The 19754-nt window shown below is 38.7% G+C and overlaps 1 protein-coding gene and 1 long non-coding RNA gene across 17 annotated transcripts in view; one reads left to right on the top strand and one right to left on the bottom strand.

Annotated features, from left to right (window-relative positions):
• LOC139077238 (uncharacterized) overlaps window positions 1-19754 on the bottom strand; it is a 39265-nt gene that overhangs the window by 3623 nt on the left and 15888 nt on the right. The window lies entirely within an intron of this gene.
• CAGE1 (cancer antigen 1) overlaps window positions 1-19754 on the top strand; it is a 45645-nt gene that overhangs the window by 21326 nt on the left and 4565 nt on the right. For all 16 annotated transcript variants that reach the window (XM_070584013.1, XM_070584008.1, XM_070584011.1 and 13 more), the window contains 2 exons: window positions 9071-9175; window positions 9809-9879. In XM_070584013.1, the coding sequence (XP_070440114.1) occupies window positions 9071-9175; window positions 9809-9879 (176 nt within the window). The remainder of the gene's footprint in view (window positions 1-9070; window positions 9176-9808; window positions 9880-19754) is intronic.

Genomic DNA, 19754 nt, shown 5'->3' with positions numbered 1-19754 from the left:
ACACACGCAGCGCTATTTATAAAGTCTTCTCATCAGAACAACTGGATCTGAAAGCAGGCTTCTGGACCTGACTACCAAGTGACGATGGATAAAGAAACATATTAAATGACACCATGATAACAAAATCCAGAATGTGAAAAATTCTAATAAGTAAACAATTGGCATGAGAAAAGGGAGAGAGGAGAGGCACAGCTGTTGCAGAGTAAAAGAGGTTAGAGACTTAAGAGACAACTCAACCAAATGCAGTGTGTGAAACCTGTGTAGATCCTGATTGCAACGAACCCACTATGAAAAGACATTTGTGAGATAATAGCAGAAAACTGAACACAGTCTGGGTATTAGATAATATTAAGAAATTATTGTTAATTATAACAGATGTGATAGTGGTATCACTGTGTTTTTAAAAGCCCTTGTCTGTTAGTGATACATATTGAAAAGTATTTATGAGTGAATTCATACGATGACTAGGTTTGCTTTAAAATAAATAGGTGGCAGAGTGAGAGTGGAGTGGGGAGAGGTTGGAGACAGATGAAAATATAATGGAAAAATGTTAATAATTGTTGAAGTTAGGTGATGGGCACATAGAGGTTCATTTTACTACTCTCTGTACTTTTGTATGTGTTTGAAATTTTCCAAGATAAAAAGGGTTTTGTTTTTGTTCTTTGTTTTTGAAATGCAGAAGTATGCTCCAGTAGGCTCACTCCTCATTCTCTAAGGAACTCTGGGCCAGCAAGACTTGGTCTGCTGGAGTTAAATTTGATGACTCACACCTCCTCTGATGCTTTGTCATGTGCTTCTCTTGTGGTCCGTCTGACCCCTAGCCTTTGGTTCTTCTTCACGATTCTGATCCTGCTGTCTGCTCCATTCACCCCCTGACCTCCTCTCCACTGAGACAGGGTCCTTGACCCCAGCTTTGCCTTCTGGCTGGTTCTAGCAAGTGCTTAACTGTCAAGTGGAAAATGTCTCCTGGTCCTGGAAGCTCTTGATAAGGTATCTCCGAGTCAGGGATGTGGTCAGATAGTCTTTACCTAGTGTTATGGAAGATAGAGAAAAAGTGTTAATGCAAGCAAAAGCTTCTTAGGAAACCTGGAATTATGAACTAGAGAGTGCCAAACACCCTGGCTCTATGGCCAGGCCACTTGCACCTCAAGTCATGGGGCCTCGCTGATCTTCTTAGAGGTGTGTGATGGGCATAACAATGGCCCCCCAAAGATATCCACACCCTAGTCCTGGAACATGGCAAGAGAGACTTTGCATCCCTTGATAAAACAAGGCATCTAGGCAATTATGGCAAAAGGGACTTTGCAGATGTGATTAAATCAAGGACCTTGAAATGCGGAAAGAGACTATTCTAGATTATCAGGATGGGCCCAATCTAATCACATGTATCCATAAAAGTGGAGAAATTTTCCCAGCCACATGAGAGAGAGAGGTGACTACTAAAGGATGTCAGAGTTGCAATATGGCTGGCTTTGAAGGTCAGGGAAGGGAACAACAAGCCAAGGAATGTGGGCATCCTTTAGGAGCTGGAAAGACTCCCCTCAAGCCTTCAGAAAGGAACATCGTCTTGCTGACACTTTAGTGGAGTGAGACCCCCATAAGACTTCTAACCTACTGACTGTAAGATGATGTTTTTGTGTTGTTTTAAGCCACTAAGTTTGTGCTAATTTGTTACAGCAGCAATAGGAAACTAACACAAGATGTGTTCACCTCATTTTCTTTAGTCACTTCGATTGCAGTGCCTCATAATATACTGGAGCAAGTTAACATATTATTAACTTGAAACTATGTCCACAAATCTAGAATACAGGGGGACTTCAGAGGAGATTCAACCTGGGAAATCTTCCTCTGGAGGACTTCATGACTGAGCAGCCCCTCCTGGACTGCGTGAATCTCATTCAGCACCAGCAACTGGCTGGCTTCTCTGCCTTGGTGCCTGTCGTCCACACAGCACGGGTGAGCAGCTTTCCAAGAGGACTTCCTCCTCTGCTACAATCAAGCGTATGTTGCTGTGGACAAGGCCAGACATGGGCTCTTCCTCAGCCTAACTCAGCCCTGCCCTTGGAGCCTGCTTCTTCGAGATGCTTGGCAAGGCCCATCACAACTCCTGTGGGTGTGCCTGTACGCCGTGTGCTCCAGCACACGTGGGCAGGCCCCATGGGCAAGGAGAGCTGGGGAGAGGAGAGCATGCCGCTGCACCTGCTGTTAGCCCTCACGCACCCGGAAGTGGGGAGGTCTGGTTAGACCTTATTTCCTATCTCCACGTATGTAAGGGCTGTGATGCTCTCTTAAAGATTACTTATTCCAAATATTTCACATCAAACTGTGTAAACACAAATATAACAAATATGCAGGTACCTACCACCCGGGTTAAGAAATAAAATATGAATATAGTTCAAGCCCCCGTGGCCCCTCTTCGGTTGCACTTCCTCCCCTCCACCCAATGGTAACCATTATCCTGAATCTAGTGTTCACTTTTACCATGCATTTCTTTATTTCCTGCACACATGTGTATCTCTAAACAATGCATAATATTGTTTTGCATATCTTTTTTTATTGTATCTTGTATATCCTTTTCTAACTTTTTCCCCCTCAACCTTATAATTGCAAGATTCTTCCTTGTGATAGGAGTAGCTGTAGGTTACTCATTTTCACTCCTGTATTTTAGTGTATGAATAAATCATAGCTCATGCTAGAACATTTCAGACACATCCAGTCATTGTCCACATACTTTTACAGAGTTGAAATCATAGTGACATAAACTCTTCAATGTTGTTTTAATTAATATACCACACATTTTTACATGTTACTATGCTAGCCTTATAGATTGTATATTGATTATATATAATTCTTAATGGCCACATAATATTCCAGAGTGGAAATACAGGTTTTTTTAGCCCCTCCCCTTGTTGGATATTTGGGCTCTTTCCTTTTTTTTTTTGGAGGAAGTTTAGCCCTGAGCTAACTACTGCCAATCCTCCTCTTTTTGCTGAGGAAGGCTCGCCCTGAGCTAACATCCATGCCCATCCTTCTCTACCTTATATGTGGGATGCCTACCACAGCATAGCTTTTGCCAAGGGGTGCCATGTCCGCACCTGGGACCAGAACCAGCGAACCCCGGGTCACCGAGAAGTGGAAAGTGCGATCTTAACTGCTGTGCCACCAGGCCAGCCCCTCTTTCTGCTTTTATGTGGAGAGGTTTTTCCTTTGTGGGTTATTTTCCTAGAATAAATTATAAAAGTGAGATTACGCTTTTTTTAAAGCTATAAATATACATGTGGATCTTTATGTACATAATCAAATGAATTTTCAAAAGAGTTGAATTTTACCTTGCGGATATCAGTGTGTCATTGGTACTGTTTCACCAAAACCTTGCCAGAATTAAATATTATCACTTAAATTTTTTCTAACCAATTGCCCTTTGAGTTTATCCTTACAGTAAGATGGAGCATTTTTCAGTATGTTGCTGTTATTAATTGTGTCTGTGGGACAGTCCCACACAGATTTTAATATATGCAGATTTTAACAATTCTCATTTAACACAGATTTTAACACATGCACTATATTTTCAAAGAATAAGAATTGTGATAGAATAAATGTTCACTATGCAGAGACTCCAGACTGCTTTCCAAGCCAAAGTTGTTTTAAATCCATACAGCACATATTCCTGGGCCTAGTACCCCTCTGAAGATTTTTTTTGCTTTTTCTTCAATTTAGCTTGTCCCCAAATCTGATTTCTCTTCTACCTTCTCTTAGGTATGGCCACTGACTTGGGGGAGGGTGAGAAGGGTGAGGAGTAGGGGGAAGAGTTTCTCCATGAGAGCTGAGATCTTCACTGGAGGCAACAGAGGATGCCCACATCAAAGGACTAAACAAGGCCACAAACCATGCAGCATGCGAAAAGCCTAGGAGGGAAACCTGAAGAATCATCAACCAAATAGGAGGTTGGGATGGGGGCGCAGTGGCACCAGGCACAGGATCTATGGATCCAGACATCTAGGGCCAAGTGAAAGCCGGGCAGAAGGCTCCTCTGTGAACTGTCTGGTGGATGGGAGGGTCGAGGGCAGGACAAAGCTTTGGAGTTTGCTTCTCGCCGGAACTCTCATGTGTTTCTCTCACAATGATCTGTATCCCCTGCCGTGTTAAGTCAGGCGCAGAGAAAGTCACTTTACCAACCATCAGTTTCTCTTGTTTTATTCAAATTGGTTTTCTTTTGGTGGAGACTTTGAGTGGGTTCAATTCCTAGCATCCAGCTCTGAACATTCCAGCATCTCTGAGACATCAAGGAAAACACACCACATTAAAGGACAGCTTTCATTAATGGTGGTCAAACAACCATGTTCAAGGTTATCTGGTAGTGTCTTCCTTTACAAAAGAAAAATGTTGCCACCACTTTATCCTTTAAATTATTCCATAAATATTACTTTACATATTAAAAAGTACATTTGGTATGATTTCATGAAAATATTTTAGACTTTTTCAGTGATTTGACTTTAATAGACTGTCTTCCAAAACTTTTCTATTTTGAAAATTTTTTTAAACTTCAGAATATTGAGCTCTTAATGAAAAGACAAGCCAGAAACTGGGAGAAAATAATTGTAAATCACAGACCTGATAAAGGACTTGTGTCTAGAATATGTAAAGAACCCTCAAAACTCTATAATAATAATAATAAAAATAAAATAAACAACCCAATTTAAAAAGTAAGCAAAAAGATTGTAAGAGACACTTCACTAAGAAATACATAGATGGCAAATAAATACATGAAAAGATACTCAGCATCATTAAGAGGCAAATTAAAACTACAATGAATACCACTACAGACCTATTAGGATGTCTGCTAAAAAGACTGACTGGAAGACATTAAAAGACATTGAAGAAAACACAAATAAATGGAAAGATATTTTGTGCTCATGGATTTGAAGAATTAATATTGTTAAAATGTTCATACTACCCAAAGCAATCCACAGATTCAGTGGAATCCTTATCAAAATTCCAGTGGGATTTTTCACAGAAATAGAACAAACAACCTACAATTTGCATGGAATTTTGACCACAAAAGACCCCGTGTAGCCAAAGAAATCTTGAGAAAGATCAAAGCTGGAGGCATCATACTCCCTGATTTCAAACTCTATTACAAAGCTACAGTAACTAAAACAGTATGGTATTGGCATAAAAACAGACTATAGGTCAGTGGAACAGAATAGAGAGCCCAGAAATAAACCCATGCATATGTGGTCAATATATGACAAAAGAGCCAAGAATATACAATGGGGAAAGGACAGTCTCTTCAATAAATGGTGTTGGGAAAACTGGACAGCCACATGCAAAAGAATGAAACTGGACCACTATCTTACACCATACACAAAAATCAACTCAAAATGGGTTAAAGACTTGAACATAAGACCTGAAACCATAAAACTAGAAGAAAACATAAGCAGTAAGCTCCTTGACATAGGTCTTGGCGATGAATTTTTGAATCTGACACCAAAAGTAAAAGCAACAAAAGCAAAAATAAGTTGGGGCTACATCAAACAAAAAGCTTCTGAACAGCAAAGGAAACCATCAACAAAATGAAAAGGCAACCTACTGAAGGAGAAAACAATTGCAAATCATATATCTGATAAGGGGCTAATACTCAAAATATATAACGTACTCATACAATTCAATAGCAAAAAAGAAATAATCTGATTTAAAAAGGGGCAGAAGATCTGAATAGACATTTTTCCGAAGAAGACATACAGATGGTCAATAGGTACGTGAAAAGATGCTCAACATCACTAATCATCAGAGAAATGCAAATCAAAACCACAATGAGCTATCACCTCACACCTGTTAGAATGGCTGTTATCAAAAGACAAGAAATAACACGTGTTGATGAGCACGTGGAGAAAAGGGAACTCTTGTGCACTGTTGGTGGGAATGTAAATTGATGCAGCCACTATGGAAAACAGTATGGAGTTTCCTCAAAAAAATTAGAAATACTGTATGACTCAGCACTTCCACTTCTGAGTATTTATCTGAAAAAAAACAAAAATACTAACTTGAAAAGATATATGCACCCTCATGTTCATTGCAGCACTATTTATAATAGCCAAGATATGGAAACAACCTAAGTGTTCATGGATGGATGAATGAATAAAGAAGATGTGGTGTATACATACAACAGAATATTATTCAGCCATAAGAAGAATGAAATCCTGCCATTTGCGACAAAATGAATGGACCTCAAGGGTGATATGCTAAGTGAAATAAGTCAGACAGAGAAAGACAAATATGATCTCACTTTTATGTGGAATCTAAAAAAAAATGCTCATAGATACAGAAAACAGATTGGTGGTTGCCAGAGGCAGGAGATGGGTGTGAGAAATAGGTGAAGGGGGGTCAAAAGGTTAAAAAAAAAAAAAACCAACAGGGGATAAAATACCTTCCTGGAGATTTCGGGAGGCAGGAAAACTATGAAGGGGACATAGTTCAGGAGGGAGTAGCTGGGAGAGCGAATGACAGACATATCAGAGTTTGCTCAGTGGATGGAATCTGTGAGGGTACAGAGAAAGATGTTAACTTGGGGAGTTGGGGGGGAAAGTGAGTGCTCTGATTGAGTGAAAGCTGGGAAGGGACATTTAGGGAAACAGCCCAATATCCCAATAGAAATCCAGGCCCTGGAGGAGAGTGTGTGAGTTCTTCTCTAGTCTCATCCATGGGTTCTTATGCTGAACCTTTCACCTTCCTGATCTCAAAAAAAAAAAAAGGCTGTCGGGGGCGGCCCTATGGCTGGGTAGTTAAAGCCCTGTGCGTTCCAATCCACTTGGGTGGCCCAGGTTCACAGGTTTGGATCCCAGGTGCACACCTACTCCACTCATCAGCCATGCTGTGGAAGGATCCCACATACAAAGTAGAGGAGGACTGGCACAGATATTAGCTCAGGGCTAATCTTCCTCAAGGAAAAAAATTAAAAAAGGAGGAGGATTGGCAACAGATTTTAGCTCAGGGTGAATGTTACACACACAAACAAAAAAAATGCCTATCCATACCAAGGATTGGTGAGGATGTGGAGCCACTGCAATTCTCATACACTGCTGGTGGGAACGTAAAATGATACAACCACTTTGGATAAGACTTTGGCAGTTTCTTAAAAAGTTAAACATACACCTGCCATCCTTCTATTCCTAGGTATTTACCCAAGAGAAATGAAAGCATACGTTCATACAAAGACTTGTACATGAAGATTCCTAGCAGCTTTATTTATAATAGCCAAAAACTGAAAGCAACTCAAATGTGTGTCAACAGATGAGTGGATTAACAGATTGTGGTATATCCCTACAATGAAATACTACTCAGTAATGAAAAAGGGATGAACTACTGATACACAAGCAACCTAGATGAATCTCAAAATAATTGTGCTGAGGGAAAAGAGCCAGACAAGAGTAAATACTGTTTGGTTCCATTATATAAAACTCTAGAAAATACAAACTAATCAGTAGTGACAGAAAGCAGATCTGTGTTTGCCTGGGGCTGGCATAGAGTATGGAAGTTAGGGAGGAAAGGTAGGCAAGACGAAGGGATCACCAAGAGGCAAGAGGAAGCTCTGGTGGGAGGGGCGGTGATGGATATGTTCATTATTTGATTGCTGTGATGGTTTCATAATTGCATACATATGTAAAAATTTATCAAACCGTACACTTTAAATATGTGCAGTTTATTGTATATCAGTTATACTCTTAAAGTGGTTAAAATTTACACTCTTTAATGGGGACTTAAAATTTTGGATTCCTTTTCACTGTAATCCAAAAAGCTGATTTACAAAGCTATTCTTTTATCTCTAAAATAAATATCCTTTAAGAAATCTTTTGCTCTTCTTTCTTTAATCTGAGGTTAGCAAATAAAAAAATTCAATCTGAGGACTTAAAAGAGTTATTACTTTGAACTTGAAAGCCATTAAAGAAATTTAAAATGTGCCATGAAGTCTATAATGAAAAACAGAAGTGAGAAGGAATTCCTTGTTGCTTCAGTAAAGTGTCATGAGGGATGTGACGCTAAGAGTGGAACTCCACCCTCCAGGATGCAGTGAGGAGGTGCAAAGCAATAGAATGGAAAAAGCCCTATGCTAATGGATGACAAAGATGGATTTTAGTCTTTTCCACTTCTAGATATATCCTTTCAAAAATCTCTTAAATTCTCTTCGCCTTGGTTCTGTCTGTTAAATTGAGGTAATAATGTCTGTACTCCCTACCTTAAATAATGTATGTGGTCAGAGGAGTAGGACCACTGACTTGATACTGTCCCCATTAGTTTATTTATATAAGAGAGAAAGAACAAAAAAAGTTGCTATTTCTGCAGCAAATTTGTTTTCCTATTGCTTCCTCCAGGCTGTTTCACTACAGACGTGTAAGTATATTTAAAACATTAGAAGATTGATGGCCATTCTTAACATTGTTATTTAATGAGAACATTTCTGTTGTTTTCTTCTGTAATTGCTTTGAAAATTAAGGTAACTGCTAAGAGCACTTGTGAATACCCTTTCCTGATAATCAATCCTGGATGTCACTTTTAGAAATACAGTTTTTAATTTTTAATGGGTTTTTTTGCAAATAAAAATTGAACCATAGGTGAGAACAAGAAGTACATTTAGCTGAACTTTTTCTTTAATTCACAGTCATTTATGCAAGTGGGAATATTTATCAAACCTGAAATGCACCATCAAGCACATGAGTGCTTTCCTTCAGGTAGAATCATATATGTCTATACATTGGTTATATAGGGAAAGAAGGTAGTGAAGATTTGTGGCATTATAATAAGTACTTATGTTCACTAACAGATGTTTAATTACTTGCAAAGCTGTTTCATAGTATTAGACTGGAGAAAAGCTGAAACATCATTATAATCTGTCCATCTGTTCTCAGTGCAGTCTAGCTAGGATCTGGTCATAGCATCTCTTGACTCACCTATGGTACAATTCAGTTTAAGAGAATATTGGAATAAATTATAGCTGGTTGTTCTCATTTGTTCTTAGCATCCATGCTTTCATGGCAGTTTCCAGGTTAGTATTTTTAATGATGTTTCTCCATAGATTGCAAAATTGGGAAATCTTTTAGAGTCAAAAGAAGACCACTGCAACAGACTCATTGAAGAGAATGACAAGTATCAAAGACATGTAGGCAACTTACTAAATAAGGTACAGATTTTCTTACAGAAATATTTATCTTTTAAAAACTATGCCAAATATTAAAGTAACAGAATTTTGGAGCTAAAGAGGATCTGAGAGATGATATCACACAATTGTATCAATTCTTTTTACTTCATAATGACATTATAAAATGCCCCCATTTGCCTTTTAGCTGAAAGCTAGCAAAGAACATAATATCTGTCTTTCCTTCTGCTGTCATCAGTTTCAGGTCTTAGTATTGCTACTTCAGTTTGGAGGTAATTATAAATCTTGCCCACTTAGTGTTCTAGTTTACTTTTTAAAAACTGTGTTAACTTTAACCAAATGCACTGTAACTTTAATCAATACATACACTGCTTGTGTGGAAGACAACTGGATCATAGTTGACTCTTTACAATTGTGCATTTTTTGACGCTTCACTTTTTCTGCATGATGAGTAGACACATTATCATTCTATTTCTATTCGTATCTCTGATTTCAAAATATAAGGAAAATGTTTTGTTTATTGTAAAACTTTCATTGATGGAAGTCATGTCATTGAACTTCAATTTGTAGAGATTTTTAAAAATCAAAAAATAAACAAAATTAGATAAAAATTCCAGAATTTATCAGAGGATAATTTTTTAGCTTATTTTTTTCCAGGTTATATCATATGAAGAAATTATCGAATGTGCTGACCAAAGGCTCGAGATATCCCACTCCCAGATTGCACAGTAAGTTGAAAAACATTAAATTAACTTTTAATTTTGTAAACATTTACTGATATTTTATGTGACCCTCTAAATTACGAAGTTCATATTCTTAGATTTCAAGAAAAAGGAAAAATGTGCAGTTTTATAAATTCAGACCATTCTTTAATAATATAACTAGTCTATTTAATGTCTGGACTTCTTGGTCAGAGTCGAATCACAAGATGTTCATCTTCCTTCCTCAGAGCTCCCTTGATTCCCAGGGCTGGTGAAGGATTAGTGAGAAACATCCGACATTTTTAGAGGATACTATCATGGTATCCAAGTAAAACAACTTTGCAGTGCTTAGAATTTATTCACAGAAAGTTTTGGAATGCACACAAAAGGAAACATATCCATATATATGTTAAATATCAAGTAACCTTTCTCATTAGAACAAGATTCAGCTTGAAACACTCCGAAATTAGTGTTTTTAAATTCAGCAAAGTTTTTCCACTGATTTATTATCCTCCTTTCTCATATGCTTCTTCCTCCTTCCTTCCCCAATTTCATTTATACTGTCCTGGCTATCCTAGAGCTTAAGCAAAAGGTCCAATCTGACCTAGAAAGCACCCCCCAGCACAGGAACTTTCTATGGCACTAACTCACCACAAGATGTGAAACACAGTGTGGGTATTTGTACCTTGGGAAGTTTGCCTCTGTATTTCACTATTGTTTCTAAGCAGAATGAATGGTAAAACAATTTTCCCATTTTTCAGACTGATGCAGACAAGTTTTAAATTTGGAGGGGGAAGTGATGTTACACACTCAAGAGAAGTAAAATTAGACTCCTCCCTAGCTTATAACCAAGAAACTCAACCAATGCACAGTCCTCATGGGCTCATGAAATATCAAAATAAAGAATAACCTAATATTTTAAAAACAATATCAAACCATGAATCTAGCCAGATTGCTTTGCCCCAGTTATTTTTTTTTTAAGATTGACACCCGCGCTAACATCTGTTGCCAATCTTCTTTTTTCTTTTTTTTCCTTCTTCTCCCCAAAGCTCCCCAGTACACAGTTGTATATTATAGCTGTAGGTCCTTCTGGTTGAGCTGTGTGGGATGCTGACTCAGCGTGGCCTGACGAGTGGTACTGTGTCCGAGCCCAGGATCTGATCCGGAGAAACCCTGGGCTGCCGAAGAGGAGCACACAAACTTAGCCACTCGGCCATGGGGCCAGCTGCAGCCCCAGTTATTTTTAAAACTTATATTTCAGTTGAGTGGTGGATCCAGCTTGTGTTCAAAAAGAGACCTGGAATCTGAGTTTTATTAACTTTATTAAAAAGATTGTCAATTGTGGCTGCTTATTAGGATTCCCTTGAATGCTTTTTAAAAAATATCCAATGCCCAGGCCTTACTCCCAGATCAAATCAGCTAAAATACCAGGTGGGATCTGGGCATCAGTATATTTCAAAAGCTGCCCAGGTGATTCTAATGTCTGGATAGGTCGAGAACCACTGCCAGATATTGCGTAAGTTGATTTCGTTAAGTGATGAGCGTTGTCATTGATTTTTTTAAATCAAATATAGTCTATTATATCCATGAAGAACAGTATTTTTGTTTATAGTGAATTAGCTTTGATCTCATTAAAAGGTATGTGCTGCTTTAAAGTTACCAAATACACGTCATCAGAGCAATGTTTCTTTAAATTGGTGCTCGTCTATTCTGTTAAAAGTTAGCAGTGTTTGAAGTATCTTTCTTCGATTACATTCACAGGCTATACTGTAAATTTTCAATTCACATGCCTTGGAGTTTAGAAACAGCTGCTTACTTACAACAGCCGTTCATGATATTTGATTTTTCTAGAAGACTAAAAGAAGGAGCTTGGTGCAGTCCATTTTGTACATGTAACCAGAGTGCTCTTTCTGAAATATAAATTTGATCATGCCCCTTAAAACACGTTAGTGATTTTCCAGGACTTTTAGGTAAAAGCAAAAATCCTTAGCATGGTCTACAAGTTTCTTCATGATACAGCTCCTGCCTGCCTCTCCAATCTCATGTCACCATTCTCTGCCTTGCTTTCAGCCACACTGGAGATGTTATAGTTTCTCAAATGCATCACATTCTTTTGCCGCGTGGCTTTCGCATATATTGTTCCACCTGGAATGTTCAGACTACCCTAACCCATTATCGCCTACTGTCCTTCAAATCTCCACTCAAATGCCCTTTCCTTACAGGTACACTCACTGTCTTCCCAGTCTGAATCAGGCAGCTTTTCACAACGCTACAAAGATTCAGGTGGTCTTGCATCTCTTTCTCCCAAATACTGCTTCCTCTGTAACACCTGTGGCTAGGTCAGTTTCAGGTGTGGGAGTCCTGCTCCATACATTCCTGGCTCTGGAACACTTTCCTATGAAATGTCAGACTTGTTCTCTCTACCTCACTTCCTATCACGTCTATGACAGCATCTTGGTGAGAAGTGGATCCTCTCACAAAAATGTTCCTGTTCTACCTACAGATGGTCAACAGGCGCATGAAAAGGTGCGCAACATCATTAATCATTAGAGAAATGCAAATCAAAACCATAATAAGATACCACCTGACACCTCTTAGAATAGGCGTTATCAAAAAGACAAGAGGGGCCCGCCAGGTGGCACAGCCGTTAAGTTCGAATGTTCTGCTTTGGTGGCCCGGGGTTTGCCGGTTCAAATCCTGGGTGTGGACACGGCACTGCTTGGCAAGCCATGCTGTGGTAAACGTCCCACATATAAAGTAGAGGAAGATGAGCACAGATGTTAGCTCAGGACCAGTCTTCCTCAGCAAAAAGAGGAGGATTGGCAGCAGATGTTAGCTCAGGGCTAATCCTCCTCAAAAAAAAAAAAAAAGATAAATAAATCCATTGGTGTTGCCAGTTTTCTTTAGCAATACACTATTTAGCACTATCTTTTGGCCCTACAAGATATCCATATCCTAATCCTTGAAACCTGCAAATGCTACCTTATATGGCAAAAAAAAAGGTCCTTTATGTTAAATAATAATCTATTATTCTATTAATGTAATATAATATTATTGTATTAATTATATTACTGTAAGCCAACATATTAAAAATTAAAAAGGAAAAACCATATGATCATCTCAATAACAGAAAAAACATGTGACAAAATCCAACATTCATTCATTTAGAGAACACTATTCATTTAGGGCTAAAAACTCTAAACAAACTAGGAATAGAAGGGAACTTACTCAATATGATAAAGAGCATCTATAGAAAAAATACTGCTAAAATCATACTTAATGATGAAAGACTGAATACTTTTTCAAGATCAGGAACAAGATTTCTATTCACACTGTACTGGAAGTTCTGCTCAGTTCAGTCAGAAAGAAAGAAAAGCCATCCACATTGGAAATGAACAAGCAAAATGAACAAGCAAAAGTGAATTTATTCCTTAGATGATATGATCATCTGTGTAGAAATCTGATGAAATCTACAAAAAAGCTCTTGGACTGTTAAGTAAAATTAGCAAAGTTGTAGGATCCAAGATCAATATACAAAAATCGATACTATTTCTATATACCAGCAATGAACAATCAGAAATTTAAATTAGGGGCCAGCCCAGTGGTGCTGTGGTTAAGTGTGCACCTTCCGCTTCAGTGACCTGGGGTTTGCCAGTTCGGATCCCAGGTGTGGACATGGCACCACTTGGCAAGCCATGCTGTGGTAGGCATCCCACATAGAAAGTAGAGGAAGATGGGCATGGATGTTAGCTCAGAGCCAGTCTTCCTCAGCAAAAGGAGGAGGATTGGCAGCAGTTAGCTCAGGGCTAAACTTCCTCAAAAAAAACAAAAATTTTAATTGAAAAAATAAAAACATTTCAATAGTACCAAAAATATGAACTACATAGGGATAAATTTGACAGGAAATGTGGAGGACCTATACACTGAAAAGTATGAAACATTGCTGAGAGAGAATTAAGAAGACTTAAATAAATGGAGAGATAGACCTTTTTCATGGCTATTTTTTTTTGTTTGAGGGAGATTAGCCCTGAGCTAACTGCTGCCAATCCTCCTCCTTTTGCTGAGGAAGACTGGCTCTGAGCTAACGTCCATGCCCATCTTCCTCTACTTTCTATGTGGGACGCCTACCACAGCATGGCTTGCCAAGCGGTGCCATGTCCACACCTGGGATCCGAACCGGCAAACCCCAGGCCACCAAAGGGGAATGTGAGCACTTAACTGCTGTGCCACCGGGCACGCCCCTTTCATGGCTCTTAAGACTCAATATTGTTAAGACTTCATTTCTCCCCATGGTGATCTTTAGGTTCAATGAAATCCCAATCAGAATCCCAGCAGGCTTTTGAAATAGAAATCGACAAGCTGATTCTAAACTTCATATGGAAATTCAAAGGACATAGAATAGTCAAAAGAACTCCAAGAAAGTGGACAAAATTGGAGGGCAAATCTGATTTTTAAGACTTTTTATAAAGCTACAATAATCAAAACAGTGTGGCAGTGATGTAAAAATAGAAAAAAAGATCAACAGAACAGAATAGAGACTCTTGATATAGACCCACATATATTTGGACGACTGATTTTTGACAAAGGTACAAAGGTAATGAAGTACAAAAAGGATGGTGCCGAAATAATTGGATATCCATTTGTTAAAAAAAAACAAAACACTGATTTATACGTTGTACCACATACAAAAGTAACTCAAAATGGATAATAGACCTACGTGTAAAGCTAACACTATAAAACTTCTAGAAGAGAACATAGGGGAAAATTTCTGTAAACTTAGGTTAGGCAATGATTCAGATATGATTAATGAACATGATCCATAAGAGAAAATTTTGATAATTGGACTTCCTCAAAATTAAAAACTTCATAGAAAAAACAATCCCAACTTTATATGGAACCACAAAAGACCCTGAATAGCCAAAGAAATCCTGAGAAAGAAGAACAAAGTGGGAATCATCACACTTCCTGATTTCAAGCTATATTATAAAGTTCTAGTAATCAAAACAGTATGGTATTGCCATAAAAACAGACACATAGACCAATTGAACAGAATTGAGAGCCCAGAAATAAACCTATGCGTATGCAGTCAACTAATATTTGACAAGCAAGCCAAGAATACTCAATGGAGAAATGACAGTCTCTTCAATAAATGGTGCTGGGTAATTGGATATTCACATGCAAAAGTATGAAACTACACCCCTATCTTACACCAGTCACAAAAATTAACTTGAAATAGATTAAAGACTCAAATGTAAGATTAGAAGCCATAAAACTCCTCGAAGAGAACATAGGAAAAAAGCTCTTTGACATGAATCATGCCAACAGATTTTTGGATATGACACCTAAAGCACAAGCAAAAAATCAAGAATAAACAAGTGGAACTACATCAAACTAAAAAGCTTCTGCACAGCAAAGGAAACCAATAAAATGAAAAGACAGTTTATGAAATGGGAAAAAGTATTTGCAAACCATATATCTGCTAAGGGGTTAATATCCAAAATATATGAAGAACTCATACAACTCAGTAGCAGAAAAACAAAAAGTCCAGTTGAAAAATGGGCAAAGGACCTGAATAGACATTTCTCTAAAGAAGATATTCAAATGGCCAACAAGTACATGAAAAGATGCTCGGCATCACTAATCATTAGGGGAATGCAAATCAAAACCACAATGAGATATCACCTCATGTTGAGGTGAGATATCACCTGTTAGAATGGCTATTATTCAAAAGACCAGAGGTAACAAATGCTGCTGAGAAAGTGGAGAAAAGGGAACCCTGGTGCACTGTTGGTGGGAGTGTAAACTGGTGCAGCCACTGTGGAAAACAGTATGGACTGTCCTCAAAAAATTAAAAATAGAACTACCATATGATCCAGCAATTCTACCTCTGGGTATATAGCCAAAGAAAATGAAATCATTGGGTCAAAAAGATATCTGCAGCCCCATGTTCATTGCAGCATTATTTGCAATAGCCAAGCTATGGAAACAACCTAAGTGCCCATCAACAGATGAATGGATAAAGAAGTTGTGGTATATATATATACAATGTGGTACATATATATGTACAATGGAATACTATTCAGTGATTAAAAAAAGAAGGAAATCTTGCCATGTGGGACAACGTAGATGGACGTTGAGGGCATTATGCTAAGTGAGGTAAGTCACACAGAGAAAGACAAATACTGTATGATCTCACTTATATGTGGAATCTAAAAAAACAAAACAAAACCCAAGCTCATAGAAAAAGAGATCAGATTTGTGGTTACTAGAGATGGGTGGTAGTGAGTGAGGGAATTAGATGAAGGTGATCAAAAGGTATAAACTTCCTGTTATAAGTACTGAGGATGTAATGGACAGCATAGTGACTATAGTTAACAATGCTGTATGGTATATTTGAAAGTTGCTAAGAGAGTAGATCCTAAAAGTTCTCATCACAAGGAAAAAAATACTTTTTTCTCTTTTTTTTTTCCTTGTCTAGATATGAGATAATGGATGTTAACTAAACTTATTGTGGTGATCATTTTGCAATATATGTAAGTCAAGTCATTATGCTCTACACCTTAAACTTATACTGCTGTTTGTCAGTGCTGTATGTTAATTATATCTCAATAAAACTGAAATTAAAAAACAAATTTAACTCCTGCTCTTCAAAAGATATTAAGAGAATGAAGAAACAAGCCACAGTCTGAAAGAACATGTTTGCAAGTCATATATCTGATAAAGAAGTTTTATCCAGACTATATAACAAACTCTCAAAACTCAATAGTAAGAAAACAACCCATTTAAAATGGGCAAAGATTTGAACAGACATTTCACCAAGAAGATATATGAATGACAAGCAAGTACATAAAGAGATACTTAGGGGGCTGGCCCCAGTGGCTGAGTGGTTAAATTTGCGCGCTCTGCTTCAGCAGCCCAGGGTTTTGCCTGTTGGGATCCTGGGCGTGGACCTGGCACCGCTCATCAGGCCAAGCTGAGGCAGCGTCCCACATGCCACACCCAGAGGCACTTACAACTAGAATATACAACTATGTACTGGAGGGCTTTGGGGAGAAAAAGAAGAAAGAAAGAAGAAAAAAAAGATTGGCAACAGATGTTAGCTCAGGTGCCAATCTCTAAAAAAAAAGAGATACTCAACATAATTAGGAGGCAAATTAAAACCACAGTGAATATCACTGCAAATCTATTAGAATGTCTAAGAGACTGACCATACCAAGTCCTGGCGAGGATGTGGAGCAACTGATATGCTCATAGCCTCCTGGTCGGAATGGAATATGGCACAACCACTTTGGAAAACAGTTTGGCAGCTTCTTAAAAAGTTAAAACACACACCACCATATATGATTCAGCCATTCTACTCCTATGTATTGATTCACGAGAAAAGAAACCATGTATTTACAAAAACCATGTACATTACAAAAAGATCAATGTTCATAGCAGCTTTATTTGTAATGGACCAAAACTGGAAACAACCTAAATGTCCCTGAAATGGTGAAATTTAAACAATTTGTAGCCTAGCCGCACAGTGGAATACTACTCAGCAATAAAAATTAGTGAATGAGGGCCTGCCCCATGGCGGAGTGGTTAAGTTCTCGAGCTCTGCTTCTGTGGCCCAGGGTTTCACTGGTTTGAATCCTGGGCGCAGACATGGCACCGCTCATCAGGCCATGCTGAGGCGGCATCCCACATGCCACAATAGAAGGACCCACAACTGAAAATGCACAACTATGAACTGGGGGGCTTTGGGAGAAAAAGGAAAAATAGAATCTTTTAAATAAATAAATAAATAAATAAAATAGTGAATGAACTCTTGGTACGTGAAACAACATGGATGAATCTTAAAATAATTAGGCTGAGGGTAAGATTCCATTGTATAAAATTCTAGATAACATGAACTAGTCCATAGTGAGAGAAAGCAGATGAGTGGTTGTCTGGGGATGAGGGAACGAGGAGGGATGGGAGGGAGGGAGTACAAAGGTACATGAGGAAAATTTTGAGGGTGATGAATATGTTCCCTACCTTAATTGTGATGATTGTTTCCTGGGTATATACGTTTGTCAAAACATCAAATTTTACTCTTTAAATATGTGCAGTTTATTGCATGTCAACTATACCTTAATAAAGATGTTTAAAAAACAAAAACAAACCTGAGTGCCAAAATAGACTCCACGGGGGTAAGTCCAATTTCCACTCCCAAGTGGGAAGATCACGGCCCTTGTTGGCATGGTCCAGTTAGCACCATCATCCACTCAATGGTGCTGCTTTGCTTGCCTAGCTCTCTGCATGGGCAGCCAGGGCCCTCTGAGGGAGGACATCACTTCCTCCATGGTAAACCAGGGACTCTATTTACTTGGTCTTAGGCTGTAGCTTTTTGCCTTCAGCTCTATACACAGGAGTAAGTGTATAAAAACATTCCATTGGTGCTTTTTTGCACACTTGGAAAATTCCTTTACTTTCTTTTCTTGGGGATCCTTCTCCCCCAAGAGTTGGGGCCTTTCTTTTCAACTCTAGAAATACAGAAGACTTATTCCATGCCATTTCTCTGAAAATAAAGCATGATAGACTAAGGCTTTTGGTGTATGGAGGACCTATTTAATGTTGTCATCTCTTCTCCTGGGTTGGACAGCTTCTCCTCTCTACCCTCTGAAAACAGAAACCTGATACCTCTGGACAATGAGGCAGAGGTTTCAAAATGACAGTCCACAAGTCAAATCCTGAGACAGATGTGTTTTGTTTGGTCCCTATAATGTTTAAAATATTTTTAAGTTATTGCCAAAATTTAAAAAGGACAATTTCCTGCAAAGGTTTAGATTTCTATCTCCTCTTTAAGATCTGACGACATTGCTGCAACATTCCCACATGGCAGCACTTGGCAAGAGGTGAATAGCAACTTCTTCCTTTAGGTGAGGAATAGGGTATATTCTCTTGGCTTTGTTCGAATCCCCACTTAGCTGGCTTTACTCATTCCGCATACTTGCCTGACTCTCCCACAGGCATTTGAGGCTGTGATCCCTGCAGTAGAATTTCCTGCCCTCTAAGTGTCTGTTTACCCTTTATAGTAGGCTGAATAATGGCCCCCAGAGATATCCAAATCCTAATGCCTGGAACCTGTGAGTGTTCCCTTATATGGCAAAAGAGACTTTCTGATGTGATTAAGGATTTTGAGATAGAGAGGTTGTCTTGGATTGTCCCAGTGGGTCTCAAAGGCAATCACAATTGTCATAAGAGGGAGGCAGAGAGAAATGTGATGACATCGGAAGGCAATGTGACCATGGAAGCAGGGGAGAAAGGGCAAACCAATGCAGGACCATGAGCCAAGAAATAAGGACAGCATCCAGAAGATGGAAAAGGAAGGCAAAGAATTCTCCTCTAGAGCCTCTGGAGGGAGCGCTTCCCAACTAACACCTTCATTTCAGCCCAGTGAAACTGATTTTGGACTCCTGACCTCAGGAACTGTGAGAGAATAAATGCATGTTGTTTAAAGCCACCAAATTTGTGGGAATTTGTTACAGCAGTCACAGGAAACTATTACACCCTTGCTGGATGGGAAAGTAAGTTTAGGAGGAGACTATCTTAATGGAATTTGCCCTCCTAGGGGCAACAAGGGGAACCATTGGTATTTCTCTTGCTAAAAGCCATAAAAACATAACACAAGTAAATCTCTAGCAGGCCACCTGCATGCTGTGATCCTTCCTGTAACACTCCTACACATTTCCCCATGTTAAAGCAGTCCACAGCTCAGGGGTTTTGTATTTCACATGTCGCCTCCAGGATCATGTTGGGTTAACTCATACACAGTGGTCAGTTCTCGACCCACCGTGTAAATGATTAGAAGAACATCTACATGTCACTTTATAGCTTTACTGCTATCTGCTTTCCTTCTTCACCACTGGAACCTATGA

Source organism: Equus przewalskii, chromosome 19 (assembly GCF_037783145.1).
Source record: "Equus przewalskii isolate Varuska chromosome 19, EquPr2, whole genome shotgun sequence".
In the NCBI taxonomy this organism is placed as follows: Eukaryota; Metazoa; Chordata; class Mammalia; order Perissodactyla; family Equidae; genus Equus; species Equus przewalskii.
Note: the sequence above shows the minus strand (reverse complement) of the source record. Positions and strands in the feature narration are given on the sequence as shown.